Source organism: Protomyctophum bolini (genome assembly GCF_963924005.1).
Source record: "Protomyctophum bolini genome assembly, chromosome: 22".
Taxonomy (NCBI): Eukaryota; Metazoa; Chordata; class Actinopteri; order Myctophiformes; family Myctophidae; genus Protomyctophum; species Protomyctophum bolini.
Window position 1 is genome coordinate 8,000,574 of NC_137883.1, and position 23,716 is coordinate 8,024,289.

At 40.1% G+C, this 23,716-nt stretch overlaps 3 protein-coding genes across 5 annotated transcripts; 1 reads left to right on the forward strand and 2 right to left on the reverse strand.

Annotated features, from left to right (window-relative positions):
- Positions 1 to 1,616: 1,616 nt before the first annotated feature.
- On the reverse strand, positions 1,617 to 11,492 carry pcyox1 (prenylcysteine oxidase 1). 3 transcript variants are annotated; one of them, XM_080756370.1, is made up of 7 exons: positions 11,449 to 11,492; positions 10,569 to 10,709; positions 10,079 to 10,285; positions 9,812 to 9,986; positions 9,125 to 9,336; positions 4,996 to 5,148; positions 1,617 to 4,855 (listed from the first exon to the last, which is right to left on the reverse strand). In XM_080756370.1, exons 2-7 carry the CDS (start codon positions 10,678 to 10,680, stop codon positions 4,185 to 4,187), a joined length of 1,530 nt encoding a protein of 509 aa, XP_080612496.1. In that variant the 5' UTR covers positions 10,681 to 10,709; positions 11,449 to 11,492; the 3' UTR covers positions 1,617 to 4,184. The 3 variants fall into 3 exon arrangements, with proteins under 3 accessions (XP_080612496.1, XP_080612495.1, XP_080612494.1); XM_080756369.1 differs by lacking the exon at positions 11,449 to 11,492 and adding an exon at positions 11,011 to 11,129; XM_080756368.1 differs by lacking the exon at positions 11,449 to 11,492 and adding an exon at positions 10,931 to 11,119.
- A 198-nt stretch (positions 11,493 to 11,690) lies between these two features.
- fam136a (family with sequence similarity 136 member A) lies at positions 11,691 to 13,921 on the forward strand. Its single transcript, XM_080756387.1, has 3 exons — positions 11,691 to 11,978; positions 12,502 to 12,642; positions 12,768 to 13,921. Exons 1-3 carry the CDS (start codon positions 11,892 to 11,894, stop codon positions 12,954 to 12,956), a joined length of 417 nt encoding a protein of 138 aa, XP_080612513.1. The 5' UTR covers positions 11,691 to 11,891; the 3' UTR covers positions 12,957 to 13,921.
- Positions 13,922 to 14,093: 172 nt separating this feature from the next.
- gmcl1 (germ cell-less, spermatogenesis associated) lies at positions 14,094 to 23,433 on the reverse strand. Its single transcript, XM_080756371.1, has 15 exons — positions 22,885 to 23,433; positions 21,623 to 21,800; positions 20,849 to 20,972; positions 20,542 to 20,638; positions 20,347 to 20,444; positions 19,847 to 19,959; positions 19,668 to 19,733; positions 18,670 to 18,754; positions 18,361 to 18,451; positions 17,954 to 18,094; positions 17,353 to 17,422; positions 16,662 to 16,737; positions 16,392 to 16,537; positions 15,923 to 16,010; positions 14,094 to 15,817 (listed from the first exon to the last, which is right to left on the reverse strand). Exons 2-15 carry the CDS (start codon positions 21,796 to 21,798, stop codon positions 15,677 to 15,679), a joined length of 1,512 nt encoding a protein of 503 aa, XP_080612497.1. The 5' UTR covers positions 21,799 to 21,800; positions 22,885 to 23,433; the 3' UTR covers positions 14,094 to 15,676.
- Between the last annotated feature and the right edge of the window lie 283 nt (positions 23,434 to 23,716).

The following is a 23,716-nucleotide window of genomic DNA, read 5'->3' on the forward strand; positions in this document are numbered from 1 at the left end:
CAGCAGGTCACCAATTTCATCGTAACACCACCATGCTGGAGTGACCGAGTGTGAGGGAGTGGCCGAGATTTTGAGGTATTGGAATACAGGTTTTTTTATGTGAAATGTGGACTATTGTGTGAGGGGATTGGACTATGTTCAAAAGGACAGTTGAGGTTTTGGTGGCATGGGATAATAAAGTTGTTTTTATTTTTGTTGCTTCCTCTTGCCTCATGTAAAGCATCTTTGGGTACTCGGAAAGGTGCTATATAAGTGTGAGATATTGTTGCGACCATAGGTCGCATTTACTATGAAAACCTGCATCTCCCGTCCGTCCGTCCGTCCGTCCCACGCCTCCATACTGTACTGTATATGCATGTCGGGAGCGACGGTGTTGTCGGACTAATGCTTGTCGGACTGATAGTATGTCTAACAAATGTATGCACTATGCACCCCAGATATCACACTCGCATTGCACAATTTGAAAACGATTCAAAACGATATAGGTTATATATAGGTTATAGCCCATGTTTTTAGAAACTTTGAAAAAAAGGTTATCCTCGTTTCTCATCATTTTGGACCATGGGCTATAGCCCATATCGTACGGGGTTATAGCCCATCGTATAGCCCATCGTTTTTTGAATTTTTGGAGAAAAAAAATCCAGGCCCATGAATGAGGATAAAGCTCACATGTTACCCAAATAGTTGAATACACAAAAGCTAAGGCACTGGTACTGGTACTTCTGGTTTACCGGAACGGGGTTCAACTCCCTGCAGTGCCCTGCTCAATGTGTTGTATTTACCGGAAAAATTGCGGTGTTGCGGAGGATGAGAAACATTAGCAAATTGCGGAGTGTTTAAAAAAAGAAAAAATTGGCTGTGTTGCGGGAAAATTGCGGAATATTGCGGAAATTGCGGAAAACACGTGAAATTGCGGAAATTGCGGAAATTGAAAATTGCGGAAAACACGTGAAATTGCGGAAATTGCGGAAATTGCGGAAAACACGTGAAATTGCGGAAATTGCGGAAATTGAAAATTGCGGAAAACACGTGAAATTGCGGAATATTGCGGAGGAATTGCGGAAAACACGTGAAATTGCGGAAATTGCGGAGGAATTGCGGAAAACACGTGAAATTGCGGAAATTGAAAATTGCGGAAAACACGTGAAATTGCGGAAATTGCGGATATTGCGGAAATTGAGGAAATTGAGGAAATTGCGGAAATTGAGGAAATTTCAAATTGCGGAAATTGCGGAAATTGCGGAAATTGAGGAAATTGCGGAAATTTAATTATGAATTATGATTTATGATCATCTGCACCTTTGTTAAATTGATGCACACACGCGCGCGCACACACACACACACACACACACTCCTCTCTGTGTTGACAATGTATATGTATGCATTCTTATTTTCACTGTACAGTACGGAGTATTACAGTACAGTACAGAGTAGTACAGAACAGTACGGAGTAGTAGAGTACAGTACAGAGTAGTACAGAACCGTACGGGATAGTACAGTACATTACTGGTACATAATTCAGGTACATAGTTGGCATATATGGCAACACTTCAGAAAACATTTTGTAGTAGTTGGGAGACTTTCTGTAAACAAGAGGGAGCAAATTACACTATAGGCAATCTTTGTCAAAACTTTATTGCAATTGTAAACAATTTCAAAACATTTTAAATGATGAAAGATAGGACACATTAGCCATTCATTGCTAGAAATCACCAATGAATATCAACTTAAGATTGACACAATTTTTAGCTAGTTAAAATTTGTTTTAGAGGGGACTACGGTATGCTGTATAACCCACTCGGTTGCATGGATTAAAGTGCAGTTTACGCTACAGTGTCTTGACATATAACCTTTAGCAAAAACATCTCATATAGCCTGTTATAAATAATGTCATTTACCTGTTACCGTTTTAAGTAGTTATATCACAGAACTCCAGGTGGGGAAACTATGAACAAAGTGACATCTTAAAACCTATAGAATGGTATATGATAATTATACTAAAGAATATTTAAAAATTAATTATCCCCATATGCCACAACAATACAGCAGTCATTGCTTTGGCCCCACTGCCAGCCACCACCAATTTTAAATAACATACCGGTACACGCAAACATATTTCTCAAGCAAGTTATGGGGAAGATAAGCAATTAGACAAATACAAAGGGCAATTTGATTCACATCTCTAAGGCACCACAATAGTCTCAAACAGTATACTGTATGAACAACACTAAAGCATATTCAAATGACATTTAGGTGGCAAGTGCGATTAGGTCCTACATAATGGCTGTTTAAATAACCTTTCATTATATTATAATAAAAGGACTTGGGTTCATTATTTAAATTTAAATGGCATATTCTAATCATCAATTTGTGTCACAACTCTTTTGATGACAATTGCCTACAGTAATCAACAACAAACAGTGTTCTACTATAACCTTACGAGGTAGAGCTTGGGAAAATGTGAATCCATCAGCATGGGGACATGCTCATAGTCATATTGCTAAAACATTCTAGAAAGGATTAGACAAGGTACGGTTGGCTGGTGTATTGGTAAAAACAAACTGCTATCTTAGGTGTTATCAAATCCATAAAGGCTGGTAATTTGCACAATTATTGCACATAACACTATTTAAAAGTAATGTTTGTACAAGACCCATATAAACCAAACATTTCCGCATCTGTTCAGCAATGAAGCATATCTCACACAACACATACTGTAATATAAAGAACAGTGCATTGTTATTTTACGCATCCCAGTATGTTACTGTTGCTGGTAAATGTCCTTGCAGAAAATCCAAAAAAACGCAGCAGTCTGCAGGGACCTTAAAGGTCCCCACACACAGAGCGCGTTTTTCGGATTTCTAGCGGCGTTTCTCCATCGCTTTTCCGAAAAACGCATCCAGTGTGCAACCACCTTTAGTGTGTGGTTATGCTTGATGGATAATACTGCTTTTGCTGCCATCTCAACTTAAAGCTCCCCCATGTGCCCAAAGTGAGACAAATTGCTGCTATTGATCTTTTGTGCTTGTAATTTGTAGATTGGCTATTTTCAGCAAGTGTAAAATGAGCCATTACGACGGCATCAAGGCCCGCCAAAATACATTTCAGTCGACTAAATTTAGTCGACTAAAATCTTATGACATTTAGTCGACTAACACTAAAACATTCCAGGTGACTAGAATATGACTAAAACTAAATGAAGTTTCATTCCAAATACTATGACTAAACTAAAATAGAAATTTTGCTGTCAAAAACCACACTGGTAGATAAGGAAAGGAAAGGTACTATGTTTACCCAGGGTAACTGGACTAAGCTCAAGAACTTGTTTACAGCCAGGCCCTGCTCATAGAACATTTCATGGTAGAGGTTCAATGCCTTGTCCAAGGGCACTTCAGCGGTGGTAATTTTAACGTGCCGGTCCGGGGATACAAACTAGCGAAACAAACCGTTCGGCCACCGCTGCCTCAGATACAGTAAAGGAGCCTGAAGAGCTTAGAGTTGGGACAGATTTACATGGTGGTTTTCAACCAGTGGTCCTTGAGGGGGTTCCAGGTGGTCCCCAGCTAATTGATGAAGAATTGGTAACCAAAGGGACCCTAATTAGATCTTTAACTCTGGAGTGTAAAATGAACCAAATTGATTGATATTCTGATCAACGTTTGCCTGTTATCTCTCCTACGGTACCACATCAATACAGCACATGAAGACAGGGGGGGAAACAAATTTGGAAAGCCAACACCAGTGCATATTATCCAGGCCTGCCTTCAGTGCCTTGTGAACAGTGGTGTTGTCGTAGTGGCAATTACCCCAAATTATAACTTAGTGCAGCACATTTCAAACATTGTAGTTATTTTGGTACAGTGCATTGCACTGTACCATCCACTTTGGAGCAGAGTGCAGACTGCTGCTCTCAATATGATCCATGTGCAGTGAGTGTACACCATCTGTACTTGGCCTTGGTAAGAGCAGCAAAATGAGTGTTCCCAAAAGACAGATGCAGAAGGAATCAGACTAGTGCACACGAACCCTCGTAAACTATATGCATGGGGAGAGGTGGGTAAACTGATCTGAAATTTAAAAGGAGGGTCAATGGCATTTACCTGCTTTTAGGGGTTAGGGTTACGTGAGACTGTCAAAAATATCACACAATGCAGCTTTATGTACACACCCTTCCTTCTCACGTATCAAAGTTCCCCTCTTAGTCTGGTATGTAGGTCCTCCTGGTCGACCTTTGCTCCCTGCCCATGCCAACGGTGGTGCGCCAGCAGCGCCACGTTCCGGGCTGAGATGGCACTCATCTCCATTGCGCTTGCTGCCCACTCAATAGCGTTCACATAGTACAGCCGGTCGTGCAAGATGAAGGGAGGGGTCCGGCGGTGAGGTGGCCGATAAGCAGGGTAAGCCAGCCACCGTGTCTCAGACACTGAATCCCAGGACAGAAACATCTGCTCCATCTGCTCCTGGGATAGAGGCTGCTGAGAGAACACCTTCCACACCTTGGTCTGGCTCGCTGGGGGTCGCGTGTAGCCCTCGGGGATGTGGACAGGATCAAGGGAACTCAGGCTGTTGATGACACAGCCCTTGGAGTCTGTGGTGAGGACATCAGAAAATGTGACCTCCGAGGCTAGCTCTGTGGTCCCGAGGTAGGACACATTTAGCAGACCATGAACCAAAGTGGAGACGGTCTGGTGGTAGCGCCCAGGGTAGTGAGAGGGTATTGGTGGAGAAAAGCCTGAAAACGTGATGTCAGATTTGCCCTGGTGGAGGGGGGTGGCTATGACCACTATGTCATACAGGGAATGCGCAGAACCAGACTCCCCAACATAAGTGATCTCGTAGAAATGGGCTGTGGTGCCTGAAAATGTGAGAAGACTAGTCAGTTAGACTGTGAAGGATATGGTTATTAATTATGGCAATATTTAACATTGACAAAAGAAGTGCATGCAGAGGGGGGAAACGAAGAAAATATAAATAAACAGTAGAACTACTCCATACCTGACTTGGATGGCCTAACCTTGACAGAAATGGAAGTGACTTGGGCAGGGATGACCTCAGCTTTACTGTGGTAAAGAAGCCCTGAGCACACCATTTTATTACCTCCATCCACAGCCCACAGACCTGGATCTGCCCCTGCTAGAGAGACAGCCCCTAGAGACAAGAAAACAAGGCACCAGTAATTAACAATCCAAATATTTGGCCTTTAACCCATTCAAAACGGGAACCCCTTTTGGTGTTTTAAGCATTGTTATACTTTAGCTATTGAAAAATAGCAGATCTACAAGCTCATAGCGCGGCACTCGGTGCCATGCTATGAGCTTGTACATCTGCTATTTTTGAAAAATCGTGAAAACGTGGCACAAATTTGGAATATATATTCTTTCAGAGAGAACGTTTTTAACGCAAATATTTGCTTCTTGGTGATTTTCAGATGGGGTTCGGCGGCCAAATACAGATAATTCTGGAGGTCCTTGACATGAAATAGTTTGAAAACCACTGACATAGAAACATAGGTTTTCCAGAAAAATGTCAGGATTTAGAATCGGCCTCAGGTCTAAATGGTTTAATAAAATAAAAAAGAAACCTCAGAATTTATAGCCCATGTTTTTTGAAATTTTGAAAAAAAAAGTTAGCCTCGTTTCTCATCATTTTGGACCGTGGGCTATAGCCCATATCGTACGGCATACTATAGCGCGCAGTTTTTCATCATTTTTGAAGATTTGAAAAAAATGACGAAATGACAAAAACGATGGGTTATAGCCCATGTTTTTGGAAATTTTGAAAAAAAAAGTTAGCCTCGTTTCTCATCATTTTGGACCGTGGGCTATAGCCCATATCGTACGGCATACTATAGCGCGCAGTTTTTCATCATTTTTGAAGATTTGAAAAAAATGACAAAATGACAAAAACGATGGGTTATAGCCCATGTTTTTTGAAAATTTGAAAAAAAAAGTTAGCCTCGTTTCTCATCATTTTGGACTGTGGGCTATAGCCCATATCGTACGGCATACTATAGCGCGCAGTTTTTCATCATTTTTGAAGATTTGAAAAAAATGACGAAATGACAAAAACAATGGGTTATAGCCCATGTTTTTTGAAATTTTGAAAAAAAAAGTTATCCTCGTTTCTCATCATTTTGGACCGTGGGCTATAGCCCATATCGTACGGCATACTATAGCGCACCGTTTTTCATCATTTTGGAGGATTTGAAAAAAATGACGAAATGACAAAAACGATGGGTTATAGCCCATGTTTTTTGAAATTTTGAAAAAAAAAGTTATCCTCGTTTCTCATCATTTTGGACCGTGGGCTATAGCCCATATCGTACGGCATACTATAGCGCGCCGTTTTTCATCATTTTTGAGGATTTGAAAAAAATGACGAAATGACAAAAACGATGGGTTATAGCCCATGTTTTTTGAAATTTTGAAAAAAAAAGTTAGCCTCGTTTCTCATCATTTTGGACCGTGGGCTATAGCCCATATCGTACGGCATACTATAGCGCGCAGTTTTTCATCATTTTTGAAGATTTGAAAAAAATGACGAAATGACAAAAACAATGGGTTATAGCCCATGTTTTTTGAAATTTTGAAAAAAAAAGTTATCCTCGTTTCTCATCATTTTGGACCGTGGGCTATAGCCCATATCGTACGGCATACTATAGCGCGCCGTTTTTCATCATTTTTGAGGATTTGAAAAAAATGACGAAATGACAAAAACGATGGGTTATAGCCCATGTTTTTTGAAATTTTGAAAAAAAAAGTTATCCTCGTTTCTCATCATTTTGGACCATGGGCTATAGCCCATATCGTACGGCATACTATAGCGCGCCGTTTTTCATCATTTTTGAGGATTTGAAAAAAATGACGAAATGACAAAAACGATGGGTTATAGCCCATGTTTTTGGAAATTTTGAAAAAAAAAGTTAGCCTCGTTTCTCATCATTTTGGACCGTGGGCTATAGCCCATATCGTACGGCATACTATAGCGCGCAGTTTTTCATCATTTTTGAAGATTTGAAAAAAATGACGAAATGACAAAAACGATGGGTTATAGCCCATGTTTTTTGAAATTTTGAAAAAAAAAGTTAGCCTCGTTTCTCATCGTTTTGGACTGTGGGCTATAGCCCATATCGTACGGCATACTATAGCGCGCAGTTTTTCATCATTTTTGAAGATTTGAAAAAAATGACGAAATGACAAAAACGATGGGTTATAGCCCATGTTTTTTGAAATTTTGAAAAAAAAAGTTATCCTCGTTTCTCATCATTTTGGACCGTGGGCTATAGCCCATATCGTACGGCATACTATAGCGCGCCGTTTTTCATCATTTTTGAGGATTTGAAAAAAATGACGAAATGACAAAAACGATGGGTTATAGCCCATGTTTTTTGAAATTTTGAAAAAAAAAGTTAGCCTCGTTTCTCATCGTTTTGGACCGTGGGCTATAGCCCATATCGTACGGCATACTATAGCGCGCAGTTTTTCATCATTTTTGAAGATTTGAAAAAAATGACGAAATGACAAAAACAATGGGTTATAGCCCATGTTTTTTGAAATTTTGAAAAAAAAAGTTATCCTCGTTTCTCATCATTTTGGACCGTGGGCTATAGCCCATATCGTACGGCATACTATAGCGCGCCGTTTTTCATCATTTTTGAGGATTTGAAAAAAATGACGAAATGACAAAAACGATGGGTTATAGCCCATGTTTTTTGAAATTTTGAAAAAAAAAGTTAGCCTCGTTTCTCATCATTTTGGACCGTGGGCTATAGCCCATATCGTACGGCATACTATAGCGCGCCGTTTTTCATAATTTTTGAGGATTTGAAAAAAATGACGAAATGACAAAAACGATGGGTTATAGCTAGGGGTGGGTCCCGAACCTCGGGACCAATCCGGTACCGAACCGAACATGCTCGAGTACCGGGTACCCATTACAATAATTCAATTTCGGTTCTCTCTATCGGTTCCTGGGTGACACCCTGCACGCACGCACGCACATAAAACAGCTGATTATAATCAGATCATGCTACTCGAGAGCCAGCAACAGAATGGACCGTGGTAATCGCTTCCTATTGTTGCGTTGTCACACGTCTAACCATTAGACGTGCAATAACAACAACACGGAACAATAGACTCTAACGACCCTCGGCCATTGAAATGTTAATGCTTAGATGCATGCAGAAGACGCTGCAAACAGCTGTGCGTCATTATAGCCACACACGTTTCTAACTTGCGGTCACAGTCGCGATACTTTTCAGTTGTGTGGTACTTTTATATTGATTTAACTGTAACAGAAAGTTCTATCCAGACGACAGTTCCATCTCCCTGCAGTCACGGAGCTGGGACTGACAGTACACAGTACAGAGACGAGCAGAGCAGGCGCAGCAGCACATATCCAGCTAGCTAGAAACCAGAGGTGTTGCCAGTATAACTCTATGGCAGAAACAAGCCACCTAGGTCTATACAAAATAAAACAAAAAGAAGCAACACTGGTCGTTTCTGGCCAGTGTTGCCAAATAAGCGATTAGTAAGTAATTTAATTTATAAGCGATTTTGGGATTCTTTTTGTAGATTGAAAAAATATTGGGGGTCCTTTGCTCTTGGCATGAAAATGTTTGAGAACCACTGCTCTAAAACAATATTAGACAAAGTTTGAGCCACAAACACATTGCTCTCTCTCTTCTCCTTTTGTATAAATTAAATAGGCCTATTCATGATTCTGCTTATAGAGAAGTAGCCTATGTTAGTTTGTTTTATGGAAACAGTTGTTTGTGTTGAATGTGCTAATTGCACAGAATTATTCAAAAGAGAGAAAATGGGCTAGCCATAAAATAATGCACATTGCACTTGTCTTTTCATACGTCATGTGGAAAAAAGGTAAATAAAAAAAGTAACATTAATGTTGTCAAACCTGATCGGACACATTACCTGACATTGAGCTTTTTTGTTAAACATTTTACCTCTTTTATATCATTTTGGAACCGAAATAGGGAACCGTTAAGAACCGGAATCGATAAGCAGAACCGGAATCGGTACCGGACTCGAAAAAATCCTAACGATACCCATCCCTACTCAGAAACAGTGCACAAGTAATCCAGTCTAGTTTATACTGTGAAACATACCCACAAACCCATTGATGCGGACACTCTGGCCATAGTTGACACGCATGACAGGGGCCACAATGTCATTGAGGAAAATCTGTGAAAAGCCCTCCGCCATCATGCTTTCCTCCACGGTCTGATTTACCAGGGTTAGAAAACTGTCTCCACCCATAGCATGCAATAGCTTGTCCACACTAGAAAAGGAGTAGGCAAACTGCTGGTACTGGTAGATCCTGTGAAGAACAAACGAGATACAGGGTCCATGTGGTCAAACAAACGGCTGGAAAGTCGAAACATGGCTTCCATGTGGAATGGATGATGGACATCCCAGTCTATGATGTCAGAAATCTCTGACGTCATTACTTCTATCACAGTCATCTCCACATTTGGGCTACGTTTCAGTGGAATCTCAGTGAATCCACACTAGGAGGCTGGCCAAGCCAGGCTAACGTTTCAGCTCAATCCAACCTCTATTGACTTCCAAATACATTTTTTTAAAGTATAAACTTATGTGAAAGCAAATTCAGTGAGTTATTTCCTTGAAATTTAGCACCGACCGAGCGTGTGGTTTGTGAGATTAGCCACGGAAAGACACACAAACACTCTTGTGCCGTCGTACAATGACACCGAAAATATTAAGGCCATATTAAGGCCATCTCGAGTAAAAATCCTATACTGTACAATACATCAGAATACCATAGTACTCACCTCATAAACTTGTCCAGAACGCTCTCCACCCACATGTGCATGCGAAGGAAGTTGAATCCATAGCACCAAAGTAGGCGCAAAAAGTTCACAATAAACCAGTCACTCTCTTCAAAGGTGATGGCCTTTCCATCAAAGATGGCCATTTTGGTAGGGACATCACTCCTCTGAGGAATTCCTTGTAAACAGAGGAAAGAGAGAGTTCTGAGCTCCAGGCCTACTACAGATTTGGCACAGTGTTTGAGAGAATTTGTATTAACCAATAAATACCTAATCTATCAACAAAGTGCTTCATGTGCAGGTTCAAGGGATGAATAACGGAGCCCCCCGTCTCATATTCATAGTCCCCTATCTTCACAGTAGCCAGTCTCCCGCCAACTGTGCCTGGCTCAAACACATCGATCTTCACGCCAGGTCCGAATTCCTGTCTCAGGAAGTATGCAGCTGCGGTGCCGCCAATTCCAGCCCCAACAACAGCTTTAAAGAAGAGAAACACCATTCACATCATTCTAACCACGTGAAACCCTGTATGCAATAAAATAGAGAAAATAGCCGATCTACAACCTAACAAGGTTTTACATTTGCAACGTATGGTGAGCTTGTAGAACTATTTGATACATTTACAAAATTATAATAATAATGCAAAAAGCATGGTTGAAAGTGTAGTTAAAACAGGTGTAACTTAATTAATTCCCTTGTTGTTTTACTTTAATTCATGCACTTTTACAGTGCATTCTACGTTCTACTGGAACTGGCTTACCTATCTTCTTGGGCTGGTCTCTGAGCTCTGGAGCCGAGGCTAGACTTCTTCTTCCAGTCTGACAAAGCCCCAGAAACAGCACGGTCCTCAAGGACAGGGATCTTATACTCATTGTGGACAGTTGTTTACAAGAATGTGCATCTGTACATGCGGATGAAAACATTGACATTATTATTATTATTATTATTAAACCAAATTATTACAGGACTAACGTAATGAAAAAGAACTCAAAGACTTAATTTTATTTTCTATTGACGGCAAAAAGCATAGGTCTATCATGTCGTCTAGTTTGTACAATTAACTGTCATTCAAAAGTCTGGAGAACGTTCATTCTATTAGGGAGTTAACAGCGCAGAGCTCACCATTTAAATTCCACCACCGAGGCTCGATAGGTTTGAAGTTGTAGAACAAAACAAAGTTTGAAGCTAAGTAGTATCACTACCTGCAGGTCAAAGTCCTGAGTTGATCAAGGTCAAGTAGTAAACTGACTAAACTCTGAGGCAACAACAACAATATAACTTGAGTTGACTGAACATCTAGCAGCTGCAGAATAGATCAAACACTTCTGGTTTCAATTTGTTGTCGGCCTTCACAATAAAGGTTTTGAAAAGCGGAAGTAGTAGTAGCATAGATTTATAACAGATTTATAATCAGTAGTAGTAGTACTAGTAGTAATTACATACACATACTTTATTGTCAAATTCTTTATCTTCTTTATAAAAGTGTACTAATCCACATTAGCCTTGGATCAAGATTTAATTGATCGATTTTGACATTTCTATAATATGATGTCAAAATCGATTATGATAGTCCTGATCCAAGGCTACTATACTTCGTCATCTGTTAACTGAATTTTAATTAAAGTTAGTTTTGGACCTACCGTAGTTAAATAGTCACATCGTGGGAGAAAAAAGGGGGAAAAAACAGTCCACACTGAACATTTGGTAGAGACCGAAAATTAGTGTACTATACTTGTCTAAAAATGTATTTATGTATGCATGTTGTAATAATAATAATACTAATAATATAGACGAGTCGACAGACAAACCAAAACGGAACCGGATTTTTTTTATGACAATTGCGGAAGACAGACGGAAGTGATGTCATTATTGCTGAATGAACCGAACCATGCTTTGCTTTGCAGGAGGTGACCTTAGGTATTATATATTCTAATCTAATTGTAATGTAAAAGAAACGCGCACGGCCCCAGAAAACAACAACGTCCCGTGCAGATAGACTGTAGCAACCCGGCCGCACGATCTGAGCTATAAACACTATCTTCATTGAATACACGACGGACAGGACAGGACAGCTGGGACAGCCATGGCAGAGGCTCACCAGGCACGCGTGCAGACAGTGGTCGAAGACATGGTTCAAAGCCTAGAAAGGGACCATATTCGCAAAATGCAAGTAAGTGACCCGCCCCCCTTTTATTGTAATATTTGGCATATTATTTCTTTAGGTGCCTCTAAGTCTAGACTTGGACACAATGCAAATACGTTTTAGTTTTCCCCTTTTTATGATTATTTATTTTAATTGTTTGCATAGACGTGTATATATATATAGACCTATTTGTATCATGTCTTTATATGTTTTGATGAACTGAAAATGGAGGACCCTTAATGTACTTTTTCTGGTTTTATCCTCTTAGCATATGCATGTGTATTGCCTGTACCTTCCTTGAACTGTACCCATTCTGCAAACTTAATACACATTTCTATCAATCAGCTTGTTTAAGCCAACTCTTTTCAAACTGTTAGTGTTCAATCAATCAAAAATATTGTCGCACAAGACAATATTGTCAAACTATGACATTTCAATAAGTGCAGTCATGAAGACTATGCATGTTTCACACAATCACTTCTTCTCTGAATAAATTAAAGCAAATCCCAATTTAATTTATGCTTTTTCATATGTTGCGTGTCAATTTCAGGGTCGCATGTTCGCGTGCAGTGCAGAATGCTGTGAGCGGTCCTCGGATTCAATGACACAGGTGCACCACTGCATCGAGCGCTGCCACACGCCTTTGGCACACGCTCAGGGACTGGTCACCTCGGAATTAGAGAAGTTTCAGGTTTGGAGAACCTATTAAGTGTGTGTGTGTGTGTGTGTGTGTGTTTGTGTGCGTGCGCACATGTGATCTATAAATGCATCATGTTATTAGTAGGCCTAATCTGTTTTGTATTGTTTTGCTCTCAGGACCGTCTGACTAGATGCACAATGCACTGCAGTGATAAGGCTAGAGACCTGTTTGATTCTGGGGCCAAGGAGCCAGCGGTACGAGCTCTGATGGACCAGTGTGTCGGCACCTGTGTGGATGACCACATTAACCTGATCCCCAGCATGACCCACAGATTGAGAGAGAACTTGGACTCTATACCACAGTGAGGAGGCGACAACATGAAGCGTGTTGTTCAATTTGGGTGGCGCCCCGGGCTCAGTAAACAGTATAACAAGCAGGGTTAAGTGATTCAGTTAATTTGCTCTGTAAATGCAGTAAGGCAACGGTCACACCATAGTGTACTGGGGGAAGTTATCATTAAAAAAAGAATAATATTAATTAATAACCAAAAGGGAGCATGGCACACACAGCACAGGTCAGAGCTTGGATGACTGTATTTGGTGGGAACTGGCATGCACTTCATAGATCACAAACTGAGACAATTTACTGTGAGTGACTACTACTACAGTTCATATATCCTGGATAAGCGATACATCGGTTTCATGAAAGATGGTTAATCTTGCCAGATTAATTTAACCAGTTAACCTGGATGTGTTGAGGCTTGATTCGGTTTCATGAAAGCAATGCTACATTAGTTACCATGGAAACGCTGTGGACAAGGCTAACAGCCAGGTTTAACCTATAATCCTGATGTCTTTACTGTTCATTAAGCCACGTAACAGCTCTAAGTATGTAGAGACTGGGAGGCGCAACTCTATTGGTATACCTGTTCATGTGCAATTTGTGCCGTTGCACAAATTGTTAATGTTATATTCGATCATTTGTATGGATGTAATTCATGGCCAGTTGAAATATAAGAGGGGCTTTTGTTTGAATGGTAAAGAAATACAAATCTAGTATACATTTTGTATTGGAGATGTATCATACTAACAATACCTTGTATACTAGTTTTGCATCTTTTTTGTATACAAGAAAGAGTAAGACCTCAAGTTGTCTGTAACCTGCTAGTGCTACATCTCATCAATACCTCTTCTGTCTCAATTGTATGCTGTTATACATGGAGCTTGTCGATATGTGCCGTTTGTCTTTCCTCGTTCAGAAGGGTTTGTTATTAAATATAAAATGTAAGTTGTTTTGCTTTACTGACAGCATACTAACAATTTCTGCTACGGTGCCTAGTGGCTATAGCCGGTCTTTGCTGAAAATAACTTCTATTCTCTACACAAGGGTATTTGTTTAGTGCTTTGTATATTGCATGACTATAATCTTAAATTTGTATCACAATGTGTTTGTTTTCTTGCCTGTCATTTCCTGGTGTTGGACAAAGGATGGCACTATAACCAAATATCCAGGTAGACCTGCTCAACTGTTGAACCATCACCGTTTATTCTGCAAAACAATCTTTATTCCAAAGACAAACGGATAAATCCGCACATTAAAATGCATTAAAACACGACATAACTTTGACAAACAAATGAACTATTTACAATTATTTACTTATTATGAGGCACAAGGTGCATGGGTGGATTTAGACGCGACACATTTGTATTTTAGTGACTTGCTCAGGGGCCGATGTGGGGCAGAGGCATTTGCAAATCAGGTGCTGCCCACCTGCTTGGACCTGACTGTATATCAAGGAACACTAAAATCACACCTCCGGTCTGTTCTACATCCCATACAGTCACCATGCCTTTGACTGCACTTGGCATTGGTGCGCATGTTTCACCAAAATAGGTCCCATAGCATGTTGGATTACCTATCTGAAGCAAGTTATAAGTCTTCAAGTTTATTTTCATGCCATACTGAAAGGAATGGCCTCCTATAAAATCAAACGCATGCTTTGGAAAATGTTGGGCAGCAATGCTAAGTATACTGTGAGACTGAGTCAATGCGTTAATTGAATTAAATTAAATTTACAACAGCTACAGTATTACAGATGTGATAAAACAGTGATCGCACAAAGAAACATACACGCCACAGCGCAGACGGCTCGTTGAACCGTCTGCGCTGTGGCGTGGGACGCCTCAAGTCATCTATGAAGACGGTGCGGCACGCGAGTGGTGAGCCTGAACAGACTGCCGAGCACATAATCACAGGCTTCCCCCTGCCTATACAGCCCACCCTCAGAAGCTGGCCTTCTGAAGAAGAAGAAGACACAAAGAAAAACACTCATGATTACAGGAATCTCACTCAGGTTAACTGATCACAATGACTAATTATTGTGGGATTATGAATCGAGTCAAATTGTTTCAACTTTGACAGTTAGGATGAGCATGTTCCCATTTAAGTTAAAACTAGCAGGGCAGCAGACTGGGGTGTCAAGTGTATGGGACCAGGCTAGGGAAGTTGGCATCTACCTATAATTAAGCACACTATGGATGAAACGCATTTCATTTAATAAAAAATACTTTGGCAGAACACGCGTTCAGTATCACTCAAGAATCAAAAGAATAAATTGTCAAGGGAACAGTAACTATAAAATGTATGGAAGATGTAACAGATGGGGACATAGGACATAAGATCTTCTGATAGCACCGCTGCCCACTTGTTTGGACCTTTTTCTTGGCAGTTGTTTGTACCCATTGCCTTTCACACAAAAAAAGATAATACAAAAAAAAAGAAACAAACAAAAATATAAAATATATTAAATAAACCAACAAAGGCAGAGGAATAACAAATCATTGCCTCAAAAATGGTTATAACTTAAATGGTGAACTTGTATAAAAATACAAAAACAAATAAAGAAGGGGATAAAACAATCCCCAATCACCACATGATCACAATGCTGATCTACAATTCATGCAGACACCATGTCCCAATGTCAAAATTGATGCTGGTTCGTGAGAGGGATGGTAAACAAAGTTATGTCAACAGCGTCACATGTTGATCATTACCCAGGGAATGGTCATTGGATGTGGAATGAGCATCAAGACAGACACTGAGTGCTACTCTCAGGCTCCGAGGCGTCAGTCTTGCGGTCCAGGTTGGGTGACGTGTACAGGAAATTACAGCACACATAAAGAGGAAAAGACAGCAGACGGCTGTCCAGGTTCATCACTACGTACTCCTAAGACATTAAAGGGAGAATGGAAAAGGTTCGTTAGCAATCCATATGCGCATCTTGATCTGAACAGTTTACCTACAGTATCACACCGAGTTGTTCGTCACTGACCTGGTCTTTCTCAAGGGTTAGCAGCTGGTAACCTGTCGAGACCTTACAAACCAACCTCCCACCACTGTCAAATGAGGCAAGGCGTAACCTTGACAGAAAAAGAGGGACAAATGCGTTTACAAAATCTCATAGGGCCAAGGGCAAAGGTAGGTAAAGCATTATGTAAAGCTGTATTTAACAGTAACACACAAATGCCAGTCAGTGAACCACTTAAAACCTCTATACGTGGTAAATAATACATAGTTGGTTGACTGCTGACATCTCTTTTAGATTGTTAGATTCATCGAAAACACCCATCCTTTTTCCTGGTGACTGATACTGCATCGAATATTTTTTATTCTTTTTCAATATATATATATATATTTTTTTGGAAAATGAAAAGGATCAGGGAAAGAATAAGGCTCCATAAAAATATAAAAGATTCAGCCGCATGCAAACAGTTGGTGCTTGATGGCTGACGATCACTGACCTGTATGCCAGATGCCTCTGAGGCTGCAGACTCACAGCTCCCCCACATGGCTGACTCAAAGTATTCCTTTTGAAGACTATGAAGCGGTTTGTGTAGGTCACCAGCAGGTCAAAGCCAAAATTAAAGCCTGTCCATCGCCAGCAGTACTGAAGAGAGGACATCATTTTATGTTGTAATTCCATAGGACTGCATTACGCCCCAGAATATAGGACTTCATTACAAATATAGTACCCCATGACAGGGAGCCACTGACTGTACAACTCAACTCACATCTCCATCTTTTGTCAGTTTCCTGCCACAACGCATACTGCTCAACTCAAACTCCTCCTTGTTTGCTTCCTGTGGACTGCAGACACATTGCCAGTCAAAGGTTTGGACACAGATCGGTTTCTTTTCTTTATTCTGACAATTTCCTACATTGTAAAATAATGGTAAAAAACATCAAAACATAAAAAATGTAATATTGCTGAAGAATGGCAAAACGTGTGCAATGCTGTCATCAAGTCAAATGGAGGCTACTTACCTCAAATCTAAAATACATTTTAATATTTAACACATTTTGGTTATGGCATTTATCCATAATGTGTTATTTTATCATTTTTATGTTATTTATGTTATATTATTCTAAAATGTAGACAATGGTAAGCAACTAATCAAAAAACAGTACGGAATGGACAGATTAACTAGAAGTACAACATATGGTTGTGACACCGTGTTTAAGAAAATTATTTTAGTAAACAATTGCAACAAGAAGTGTGAATCATCAAAAACTATGGTTGTTCTTAGGAGGACTTAGGACTAAACAATCCCGGTTAACTACTGTAGCTGATAGAGAGTATAGGAGTATAGATTTAAAATTCATAGAGCTTGTTTAAATAATATTAGAAACCTATAATAAGTAGTTCTAGATCACAAACAATTATGTAATCATATATATAGCGGTTCAATATGTGGTTCTCACCCATTGTCATTGTCGAATTCTGTCCGGAGCATGGCAAACCACTGGTTCTTGTACACTGATGTTAGCGAATCTATGAAATTAATGGAAATAATTTACCCATTGCACATACAAAATAGCAATGTAATTGTTTATTACCGACATCTAGATGTGTGTCAAATTGAGATTTCCTTAAAGGACCACTTCACTCACTAATAATCATGATAAAATGGCATGATTTTTTTCTACTAAGTCTGTGTCTCATAGGAGGGCTGTGGGCAGTTTAGAAACCGTCTTCCGGTGACATCATTAGGCAGATTATTTTTTAAACAAGATTCTTTTTACAAAAATGTTTAGATTTCCATTATCGTGAGAACAATGGCTTCCATTTTCGCATTGCAACTTTTCAGAACTAGAAAGCCTGCAGTTTTTATTAGCTTGTATTCCCCATCGATGATGGTTACTGGAAGACGGTTTCTGAACTGCCCACAGCCCTCCTATGAGACACAGACCGACACAGACAGATTTTCATGATTATTAGTGAGGAACTATTATATGAAGATAGGTTGAAAGGTGGTGAAGTGGTCCTTTAACTAAAGGAACTAAAAATGGAAGCACAAATTACCAGGGGACAAAATGTTGTCTCTTTCCAGAATCCGCGCAGATGCAAGGTCATTGATGATATACTGCAGGCGAACATGTTTGAAAACCGAAGCAAAGGGTTCACCTTCCTCTGTACTCAAGAAGGGTTCTTTCTCATACAGCTCTGGGCAAAAGGATCACAAAAAATGAAATTAATTGTGTGTGTGTTTGCTTGGATTGGGGTGGCCTAAAGTTGATCCCCTCGCCGGCAGGACAAAATGTGCGTGGGGAAGTGAATGACCACCACTCAATTGCTGCTCAATGGTCAACAGTATAAAAGGCCCTTACCTACTGGGAGTAAAGAAAATAAAAACTATGAAAATGCGAAGCAATTTTTGAAAAATCGCTGATCGTGATGAAGTCAGCAGATTTTGAACTGGGCAGTTTTACCTGTCCTGCGTTTGCAAAGCCAGGCATCAGCATCAGCAAGAAGCTGCTTGATGGGGCCGTCCCATGAGGGGTTGAGCTGCAGGAACATCCACTAACAAGAACAGAAAAGAGTATTTATCAAAAAGATGTGTTCATTTATGTTTGGCTTATGATTCAAATGTTCCCAAACAGAAACTAAATAATTCAATCAATGTCTTTCAAATTCATTTGAATGTTGTGCACTTCAAATCATTGTTTATCGAAGGTCGGGCTCTACAATTTACTCAGTGTGACTTAGATGTATAAATTATATGTTATTATTATTTGTACCTTCTTCAGAGCCGTGTATACATCCATCTCCACCTGCATGACAAATAGGTCAGATGACTGCACAAGTTGCTGCATCACTTCCGCTCTGAAAATACATAGAGACAAACACTGCTCACGTACTGTAGGCTACATTAGGATTCACTGTCCAACATAGAGACATGTTGTATATACCTTATGTACGCCAGAAGTGTCAAACCTAATTTAGGTCACGGGCTGGACTGGTCGAAATGTGACTTAGAGCGGGTCAGAATATGTATCGTTTCTTTCATGCATGCGTGCTCCCAATGTGGAAAGGCGTAAATGCTGTCATAGTATTTGGTCACAACAAATTATGAGTAACATTCTTAGCCTATTGATTTCAGGTCTAGTACTAAACAATAGTGTGTATATACTATATAGTATATATTGTGCTTACATCCAATGACATTTCAGTGCACCTATGTATTCTGTGATGATTAATCGGCAAACACGTCGGTATCAGCCGATTTTAGTTGTTTTTAGATTAATGGGCATCAATCCGACAGAGTAATTAATCGGTCTGATTAATCGGTCTGTCTTTACAGATAAAGAAGCCCAAAGTAACAACTTGAACAGATCTACAAGCTCACAATATTAAATATACTAAGCCTGCAGTGCAGATGTTACGTGTATTTTTCAGAATGGACAAAATTATTATAATTGTTCAATACAGAATGAGATCATATCGACATCGGTAATATCGGTTATCGGCCAAGAGCAATTAATTATATCAGATATCGTTATCACCCAAAATGTCTCATCGGCACATCCCTTTCTAGTGTCTGCAAACTCTGCTGTAATGTGGTTATAATCAGATGGGTCACAGCGAATGTGGGCACCCATTACTAACTGTGGAACACATAACCTGCTGGCCAAACTCCGGCCACCGAATAGTCTATTCTAATTGACCAGGACGAATGTCGATGACAGACTGGGCTGGCTTGCCTCAACAGAGCTAAAGGTCTAAGGACATCACTTACCCAAGTTCTTTCATTAGGTCAACATTCTGGTGAGTCATAAGGTTGTTCAGAAGCCATTCAAGACACCTGTGAGAACAGACATACAAATACAACTCATATTAGTATATTAGTATACACTAACTATTACTATACATAAAAAATGCCTATTGTGATTTGAAGTAAAAGATGAAGAGTCTCACTTTTTCATGACTGAATCCAAGCCATAGATACTAGCCGAGGTATAGTAACAACACACCGTCTTCACACTGATATTTTCCTTCATGGTCTCTCCGCACTGCAGGATCAAGCCATCCTGGATAAATAAACCATATATCATTCAATTAAATTAAATTAAATAGGTTTGATCATTATTTGGACAAAAATGCTAATAGAATATAGCAGTCTTTCTAACTATTGTGGCAATTGTCAAGGGTTAGAAGCTTTATCTGCAAAGACTGTAACATTATATCACAATCTAAAATCAGCAAATCATCTCTATCAAAACACGATGATTATGAGTTTTTATGCCAATAACTTGTATCCTCATTAACAGGGGCTGAATGTAAGGAATGATTAAAAGAAAAAGGAAAATATAATAAAGTACATGTAACAGTGTTACTACTTTTATATTCAAAATCTCTATTCAGTTGAATAAGTTGGTTGAATTTGAGGAAGAAGACATTCTGTCAAGTCTACTGACCAGCTGAAGCATGCATGCAGCAGCAAGAATACTGACGACCCTACTGGGTTTGATCAGCACATCATCCCGGTACAAGGATCCAAATACCACCTGTAGAGCTGCACACATAACATATATTTTTTGGATGGTGCTTTTAGAAAAAAAAATAACGATTATGACAAGAGCCTTTCAGTGACCAAGAGTCAAGACCCTTACCTTCTGTATCAATATTCTGGTCTGGAATCTCCAATTCAATTACCATCATGTTGGACTCCTTCCAGGAGCCACTGAACATGCTGGAGAAATACCCTGACTGCACAATCATTAAGGCACAGAGAGAAAGGTACAAGGGAAATACAGAGAGACACAGGATGTGTTAAATAACTGACTGACATAACTTTTGAAGTTAATGTAGACATAAGACAGTGATAGGCTTGGTGTAAGAAAATACGTGAGGGAATAAATGAATAGAAGAGATGTAGAAGAGTGGGGATTTGTGAGATAGATAAACGCATTGATTTACCTGGCAGAGGTACACCTTATGAAGGTTCCACTCCTGTCCCAGGGCACAGATGCGAATGTCACTGTTTTCCCCATTTAGGAACAACGTTTGATAGATGTACTTGGATGTGCTTTTCAGTTTCTTCCTAATATTTGGAAAGAAGCCGGCAGAAGACCAAAACAAAAACAAGGATTAGAGTCAGACCTTAACATTTCTCTGAGAGTTACAGACCTGTAAGGGTCCATCTGGTTCCCAACACTCAGGAACCCCATGGAACCCCCTGTGAGGGTCCCACTTTGAGAACCACTGTAATAGATCACTTTTTATAAAGGCTTTTTATAAAGGCCCCATCTACAATGAATTGTAAACATTACAGCATTACTTCATATTCATAATTATAGTTACTATAAAAATGAGCAACAATTATAACTATATAAAGTGTTCTAAGCGGATTTAATATATTACGGTATACGTTTATACATTTCACTAGAAACATGGGCTCTTCATAGACAGTACAATACCACATTTCATTTTTTTTATGTTTTTTTTGTGGCTTTCGCCTTCATTTTATTTTTTATGGAGGGACAGACAGTATGCCGACAGGAAATGGGGAGAGAGATGGAGTGACATGCAGTAAAGGCCGTCGGGATCGGGAGTCGAACCCACGGCACACTGCCAAACTGGATTGCCAGCCAAGGTGCCTGGACCGCTGAGCCACGACCCAGGCCACCCAGGCCACAATACCACATTTCTATTGTAACAAATAAATAACACCTTATGCGATGTATATCTCACCTTCGAGGAGTATCTAATAAAGGATCATCCTCGTGTTCACTGTCACAGTCACAAGAAGAAGCATTTCGTTTCCTCTTCTTACATTCACATCCATGTTTGCGACTGCTGCAGACAGCCTCTGCAACTTCCACTGACCTCAGAGAGGGGGGCTGGAACCTGCTGCTCCAACTTCCCATATCTATACTTAACAAGATCACACAGAACACAACCAAAACAAAGCTCAGTCAGACTTGTGTTACCTGAAGATTTGACTTGAATTGTGCACAAGCTTTTTCATAGCGCTTTGCTTTTCCAAGTGGTCAAAGCGCTTTACAATGGTTCATTCATTCATACATTGGGAGGTGAAGCGGCGAACAGTCAACGCCAGCGTCCTCACTTCCCACATTCACACACAAATGGTGGCAAGCTCACAACGACCGACTCATTGGAGGCAATGTAGGGTTCAGTGTCTTGCCCAAGGACACTTCGACATGTGGACAGGAGGAGCCGGGATTCAAACAGCCGACCCACGGATCATTGGACGACCTGCTCTGCCTCCTGAGCCACACCTGATGTTGATTGATAAACTTTATTTCAGATGCAATAGCTGATAAATAAATGGCTGTGATATTACATACATAAAATCATTCTACTATTGTATCTGCTACTTGCATCAATATGGTTGAACTAAGACTTTGTGTTATTGTGAGGGCACCCGCAAATCACTACAATAGCCTATTATATTATTGTATTCCACCGTTTAGCACATTGGACGTAATTCTGTATTAAGAATGTCAGTTTACAGGCCAAAAATCACAAACGTGTGAACTGAGCAGTGCAGGCTGTGTGTATTGCGTGCAACTTAGGAACCATTCTGTCACATTCCAAACACTTGATTGATTGAATAATTGAAGTACTATTTATTAACATTAACATTTCAAGTACAACTCAATACAAAAACTGTGAGTGGACGACACCATAAACCATTTTCAAGTCATCAAAACAGTACAGTTGCAAACTTGCACAGAAGCACAGGGTTGTAATGACCCCTTCCTTCCTGTCCTGTGTGTCAATAGGACAGGAAGGAACACACACACACACAGCTGTTCATTGGAGACTGTGTGCACCGCTCAAAAACGCAGAGGAAATAGGATCAATGCTACTGCATGCATTAACGATTATTAGGAACATTAAAAGCAAGGCAACCTTGAATGTTTCTATGAACTAAAAATGGATACATGATCATAACAATCATCCATATGACTAGAATGACAGTGGCTTACCTGATGATCAGCCCAGTTAAAGGCAAGGGGGGAATTACAAAAACAAAAACAGTGAACGGGTCTCCTCCTGCCTGAGGTTAGTTTTTCAGACGTAAACAAGGCAGTCAGTCTCTGAGCATGGAGCCGACGACACTAGCTTGTAACGATTTCAAACTACGGCAGGAGAGAACTCTCTGAGGTTGCTCGACCTGACAGGTCTTCTTCCAAACAACATGCATCCATTTGTCGTTTATGAAATGCTTTATATTGGTTCCCAAGTCCTTAATAATAGAACAATGTCACAGACTCACTACTTCTAACGTTGGCTAACATTAGCCTGCAGTGCTGCTGCCGACCTCCTGGCCGACGTGACGCGATTATAGTAAATCCCATAGTCCGTAATGAACGAGCGGCGCTCTGTGATTGGCTCGTTGGTTGTATGCAACCGAGAGTTGAGTTAAGGACAGCGTGACAGAGAAAATACTACCTTTTCCAAATGATGATTTAATGTATCAATGTAATTTAATATAATGAAATTGTTTTTACTATGCTAACCGTAACCGGTTTCAACATTTCAACCAACCAACCAGTGCTACTGTACTGTCCTTCCGGGCTATGGAAACCAGACCAACCAGTCTTGTCTTCAAGCTCCAACCCCAATTTTGGCTCACGAGTACGACCTAATGGTTACGTTTATGGTGCGTCCAACGGGCATATGTAAAAGATGCAGCCTGCCATAACCATTCATTGTCAATGGAAGCCAGCGACAGGACGATGCAAAGACACAATGATAATGATATGCATGCTGCTCCAAAATTGTCAATGAATGGTCTACTCTAGTCTAGACTGCATC

Excerpts from the sequence above, each read along its gene's own strand:
- pcyox1 (XM_080756370.1), bottom strand. The coding sequence starts at position 10,680 with ATGAGTATAAGATCCCTGTCCTTGAGGACCGTGCTGTTTCTGGGGCTT. Across the intron at positions 9,987-10,078 it reads GCACTTTGTTGATAGATTAG|GAATTCCTCAGAGGAGTGAT; the intron begins GTATTTATTGGT and ends TCTGTTTACAAG. Across the intron at positions 5,149-9,124 it reads CCGCATCAATGGGTTTGTGG|GGGCTGTCTCTCTAGCAGGG; the intron begins GTATGTTTCACA and ends TCTTGTCTCTAG.
- fam136a (XM_080756387.1), top strand. The coding sequence starts at position 11,892 with ATGGCAGAGGCTCACCAGGCACGCGTGCAGACAGTGGTCGAAGACATG. Across the intron at positions 11,979-12,501 it reads ACCATATTCGCAAAATGCAA|GGTCGCATGTTCGCGTGCAG; the intron begins GTAAGTGACCCG and ends TGTCAATTTCAG. Across the intron at positions 12,643-12,767 it reads CGGAATTAGAGAAGTTTCAG|GACCGTCTGACTAGATGCAC; the intron begins GTTTGGAGAACC and ends TTTTGCTCTCAG.
- gmcl1 (XM_080756371.1), bottom strand. The coding sequence starts at position 21,798 with ATGGGAAGTTGGAGCAGCAGGTTCCAGCCCCCCTCTCTGAGGTCAGTG. Across the intron at positions 16,538-16,661 it reads AACTGACAAAAGATGGAGAT|TACTGCTGGCGATGGACAGG; the intron begins GTGAGTTGAGTT and ends TCCTCTCTTCAG. Across the intron at positions 15,818-15,922 it reads TAACCCTTGAGAAAGACCAG|GAGTACGTAGTGATGAACCT; the intron begins GTCAGTGACGAA and ends TTAATGTCTTAG.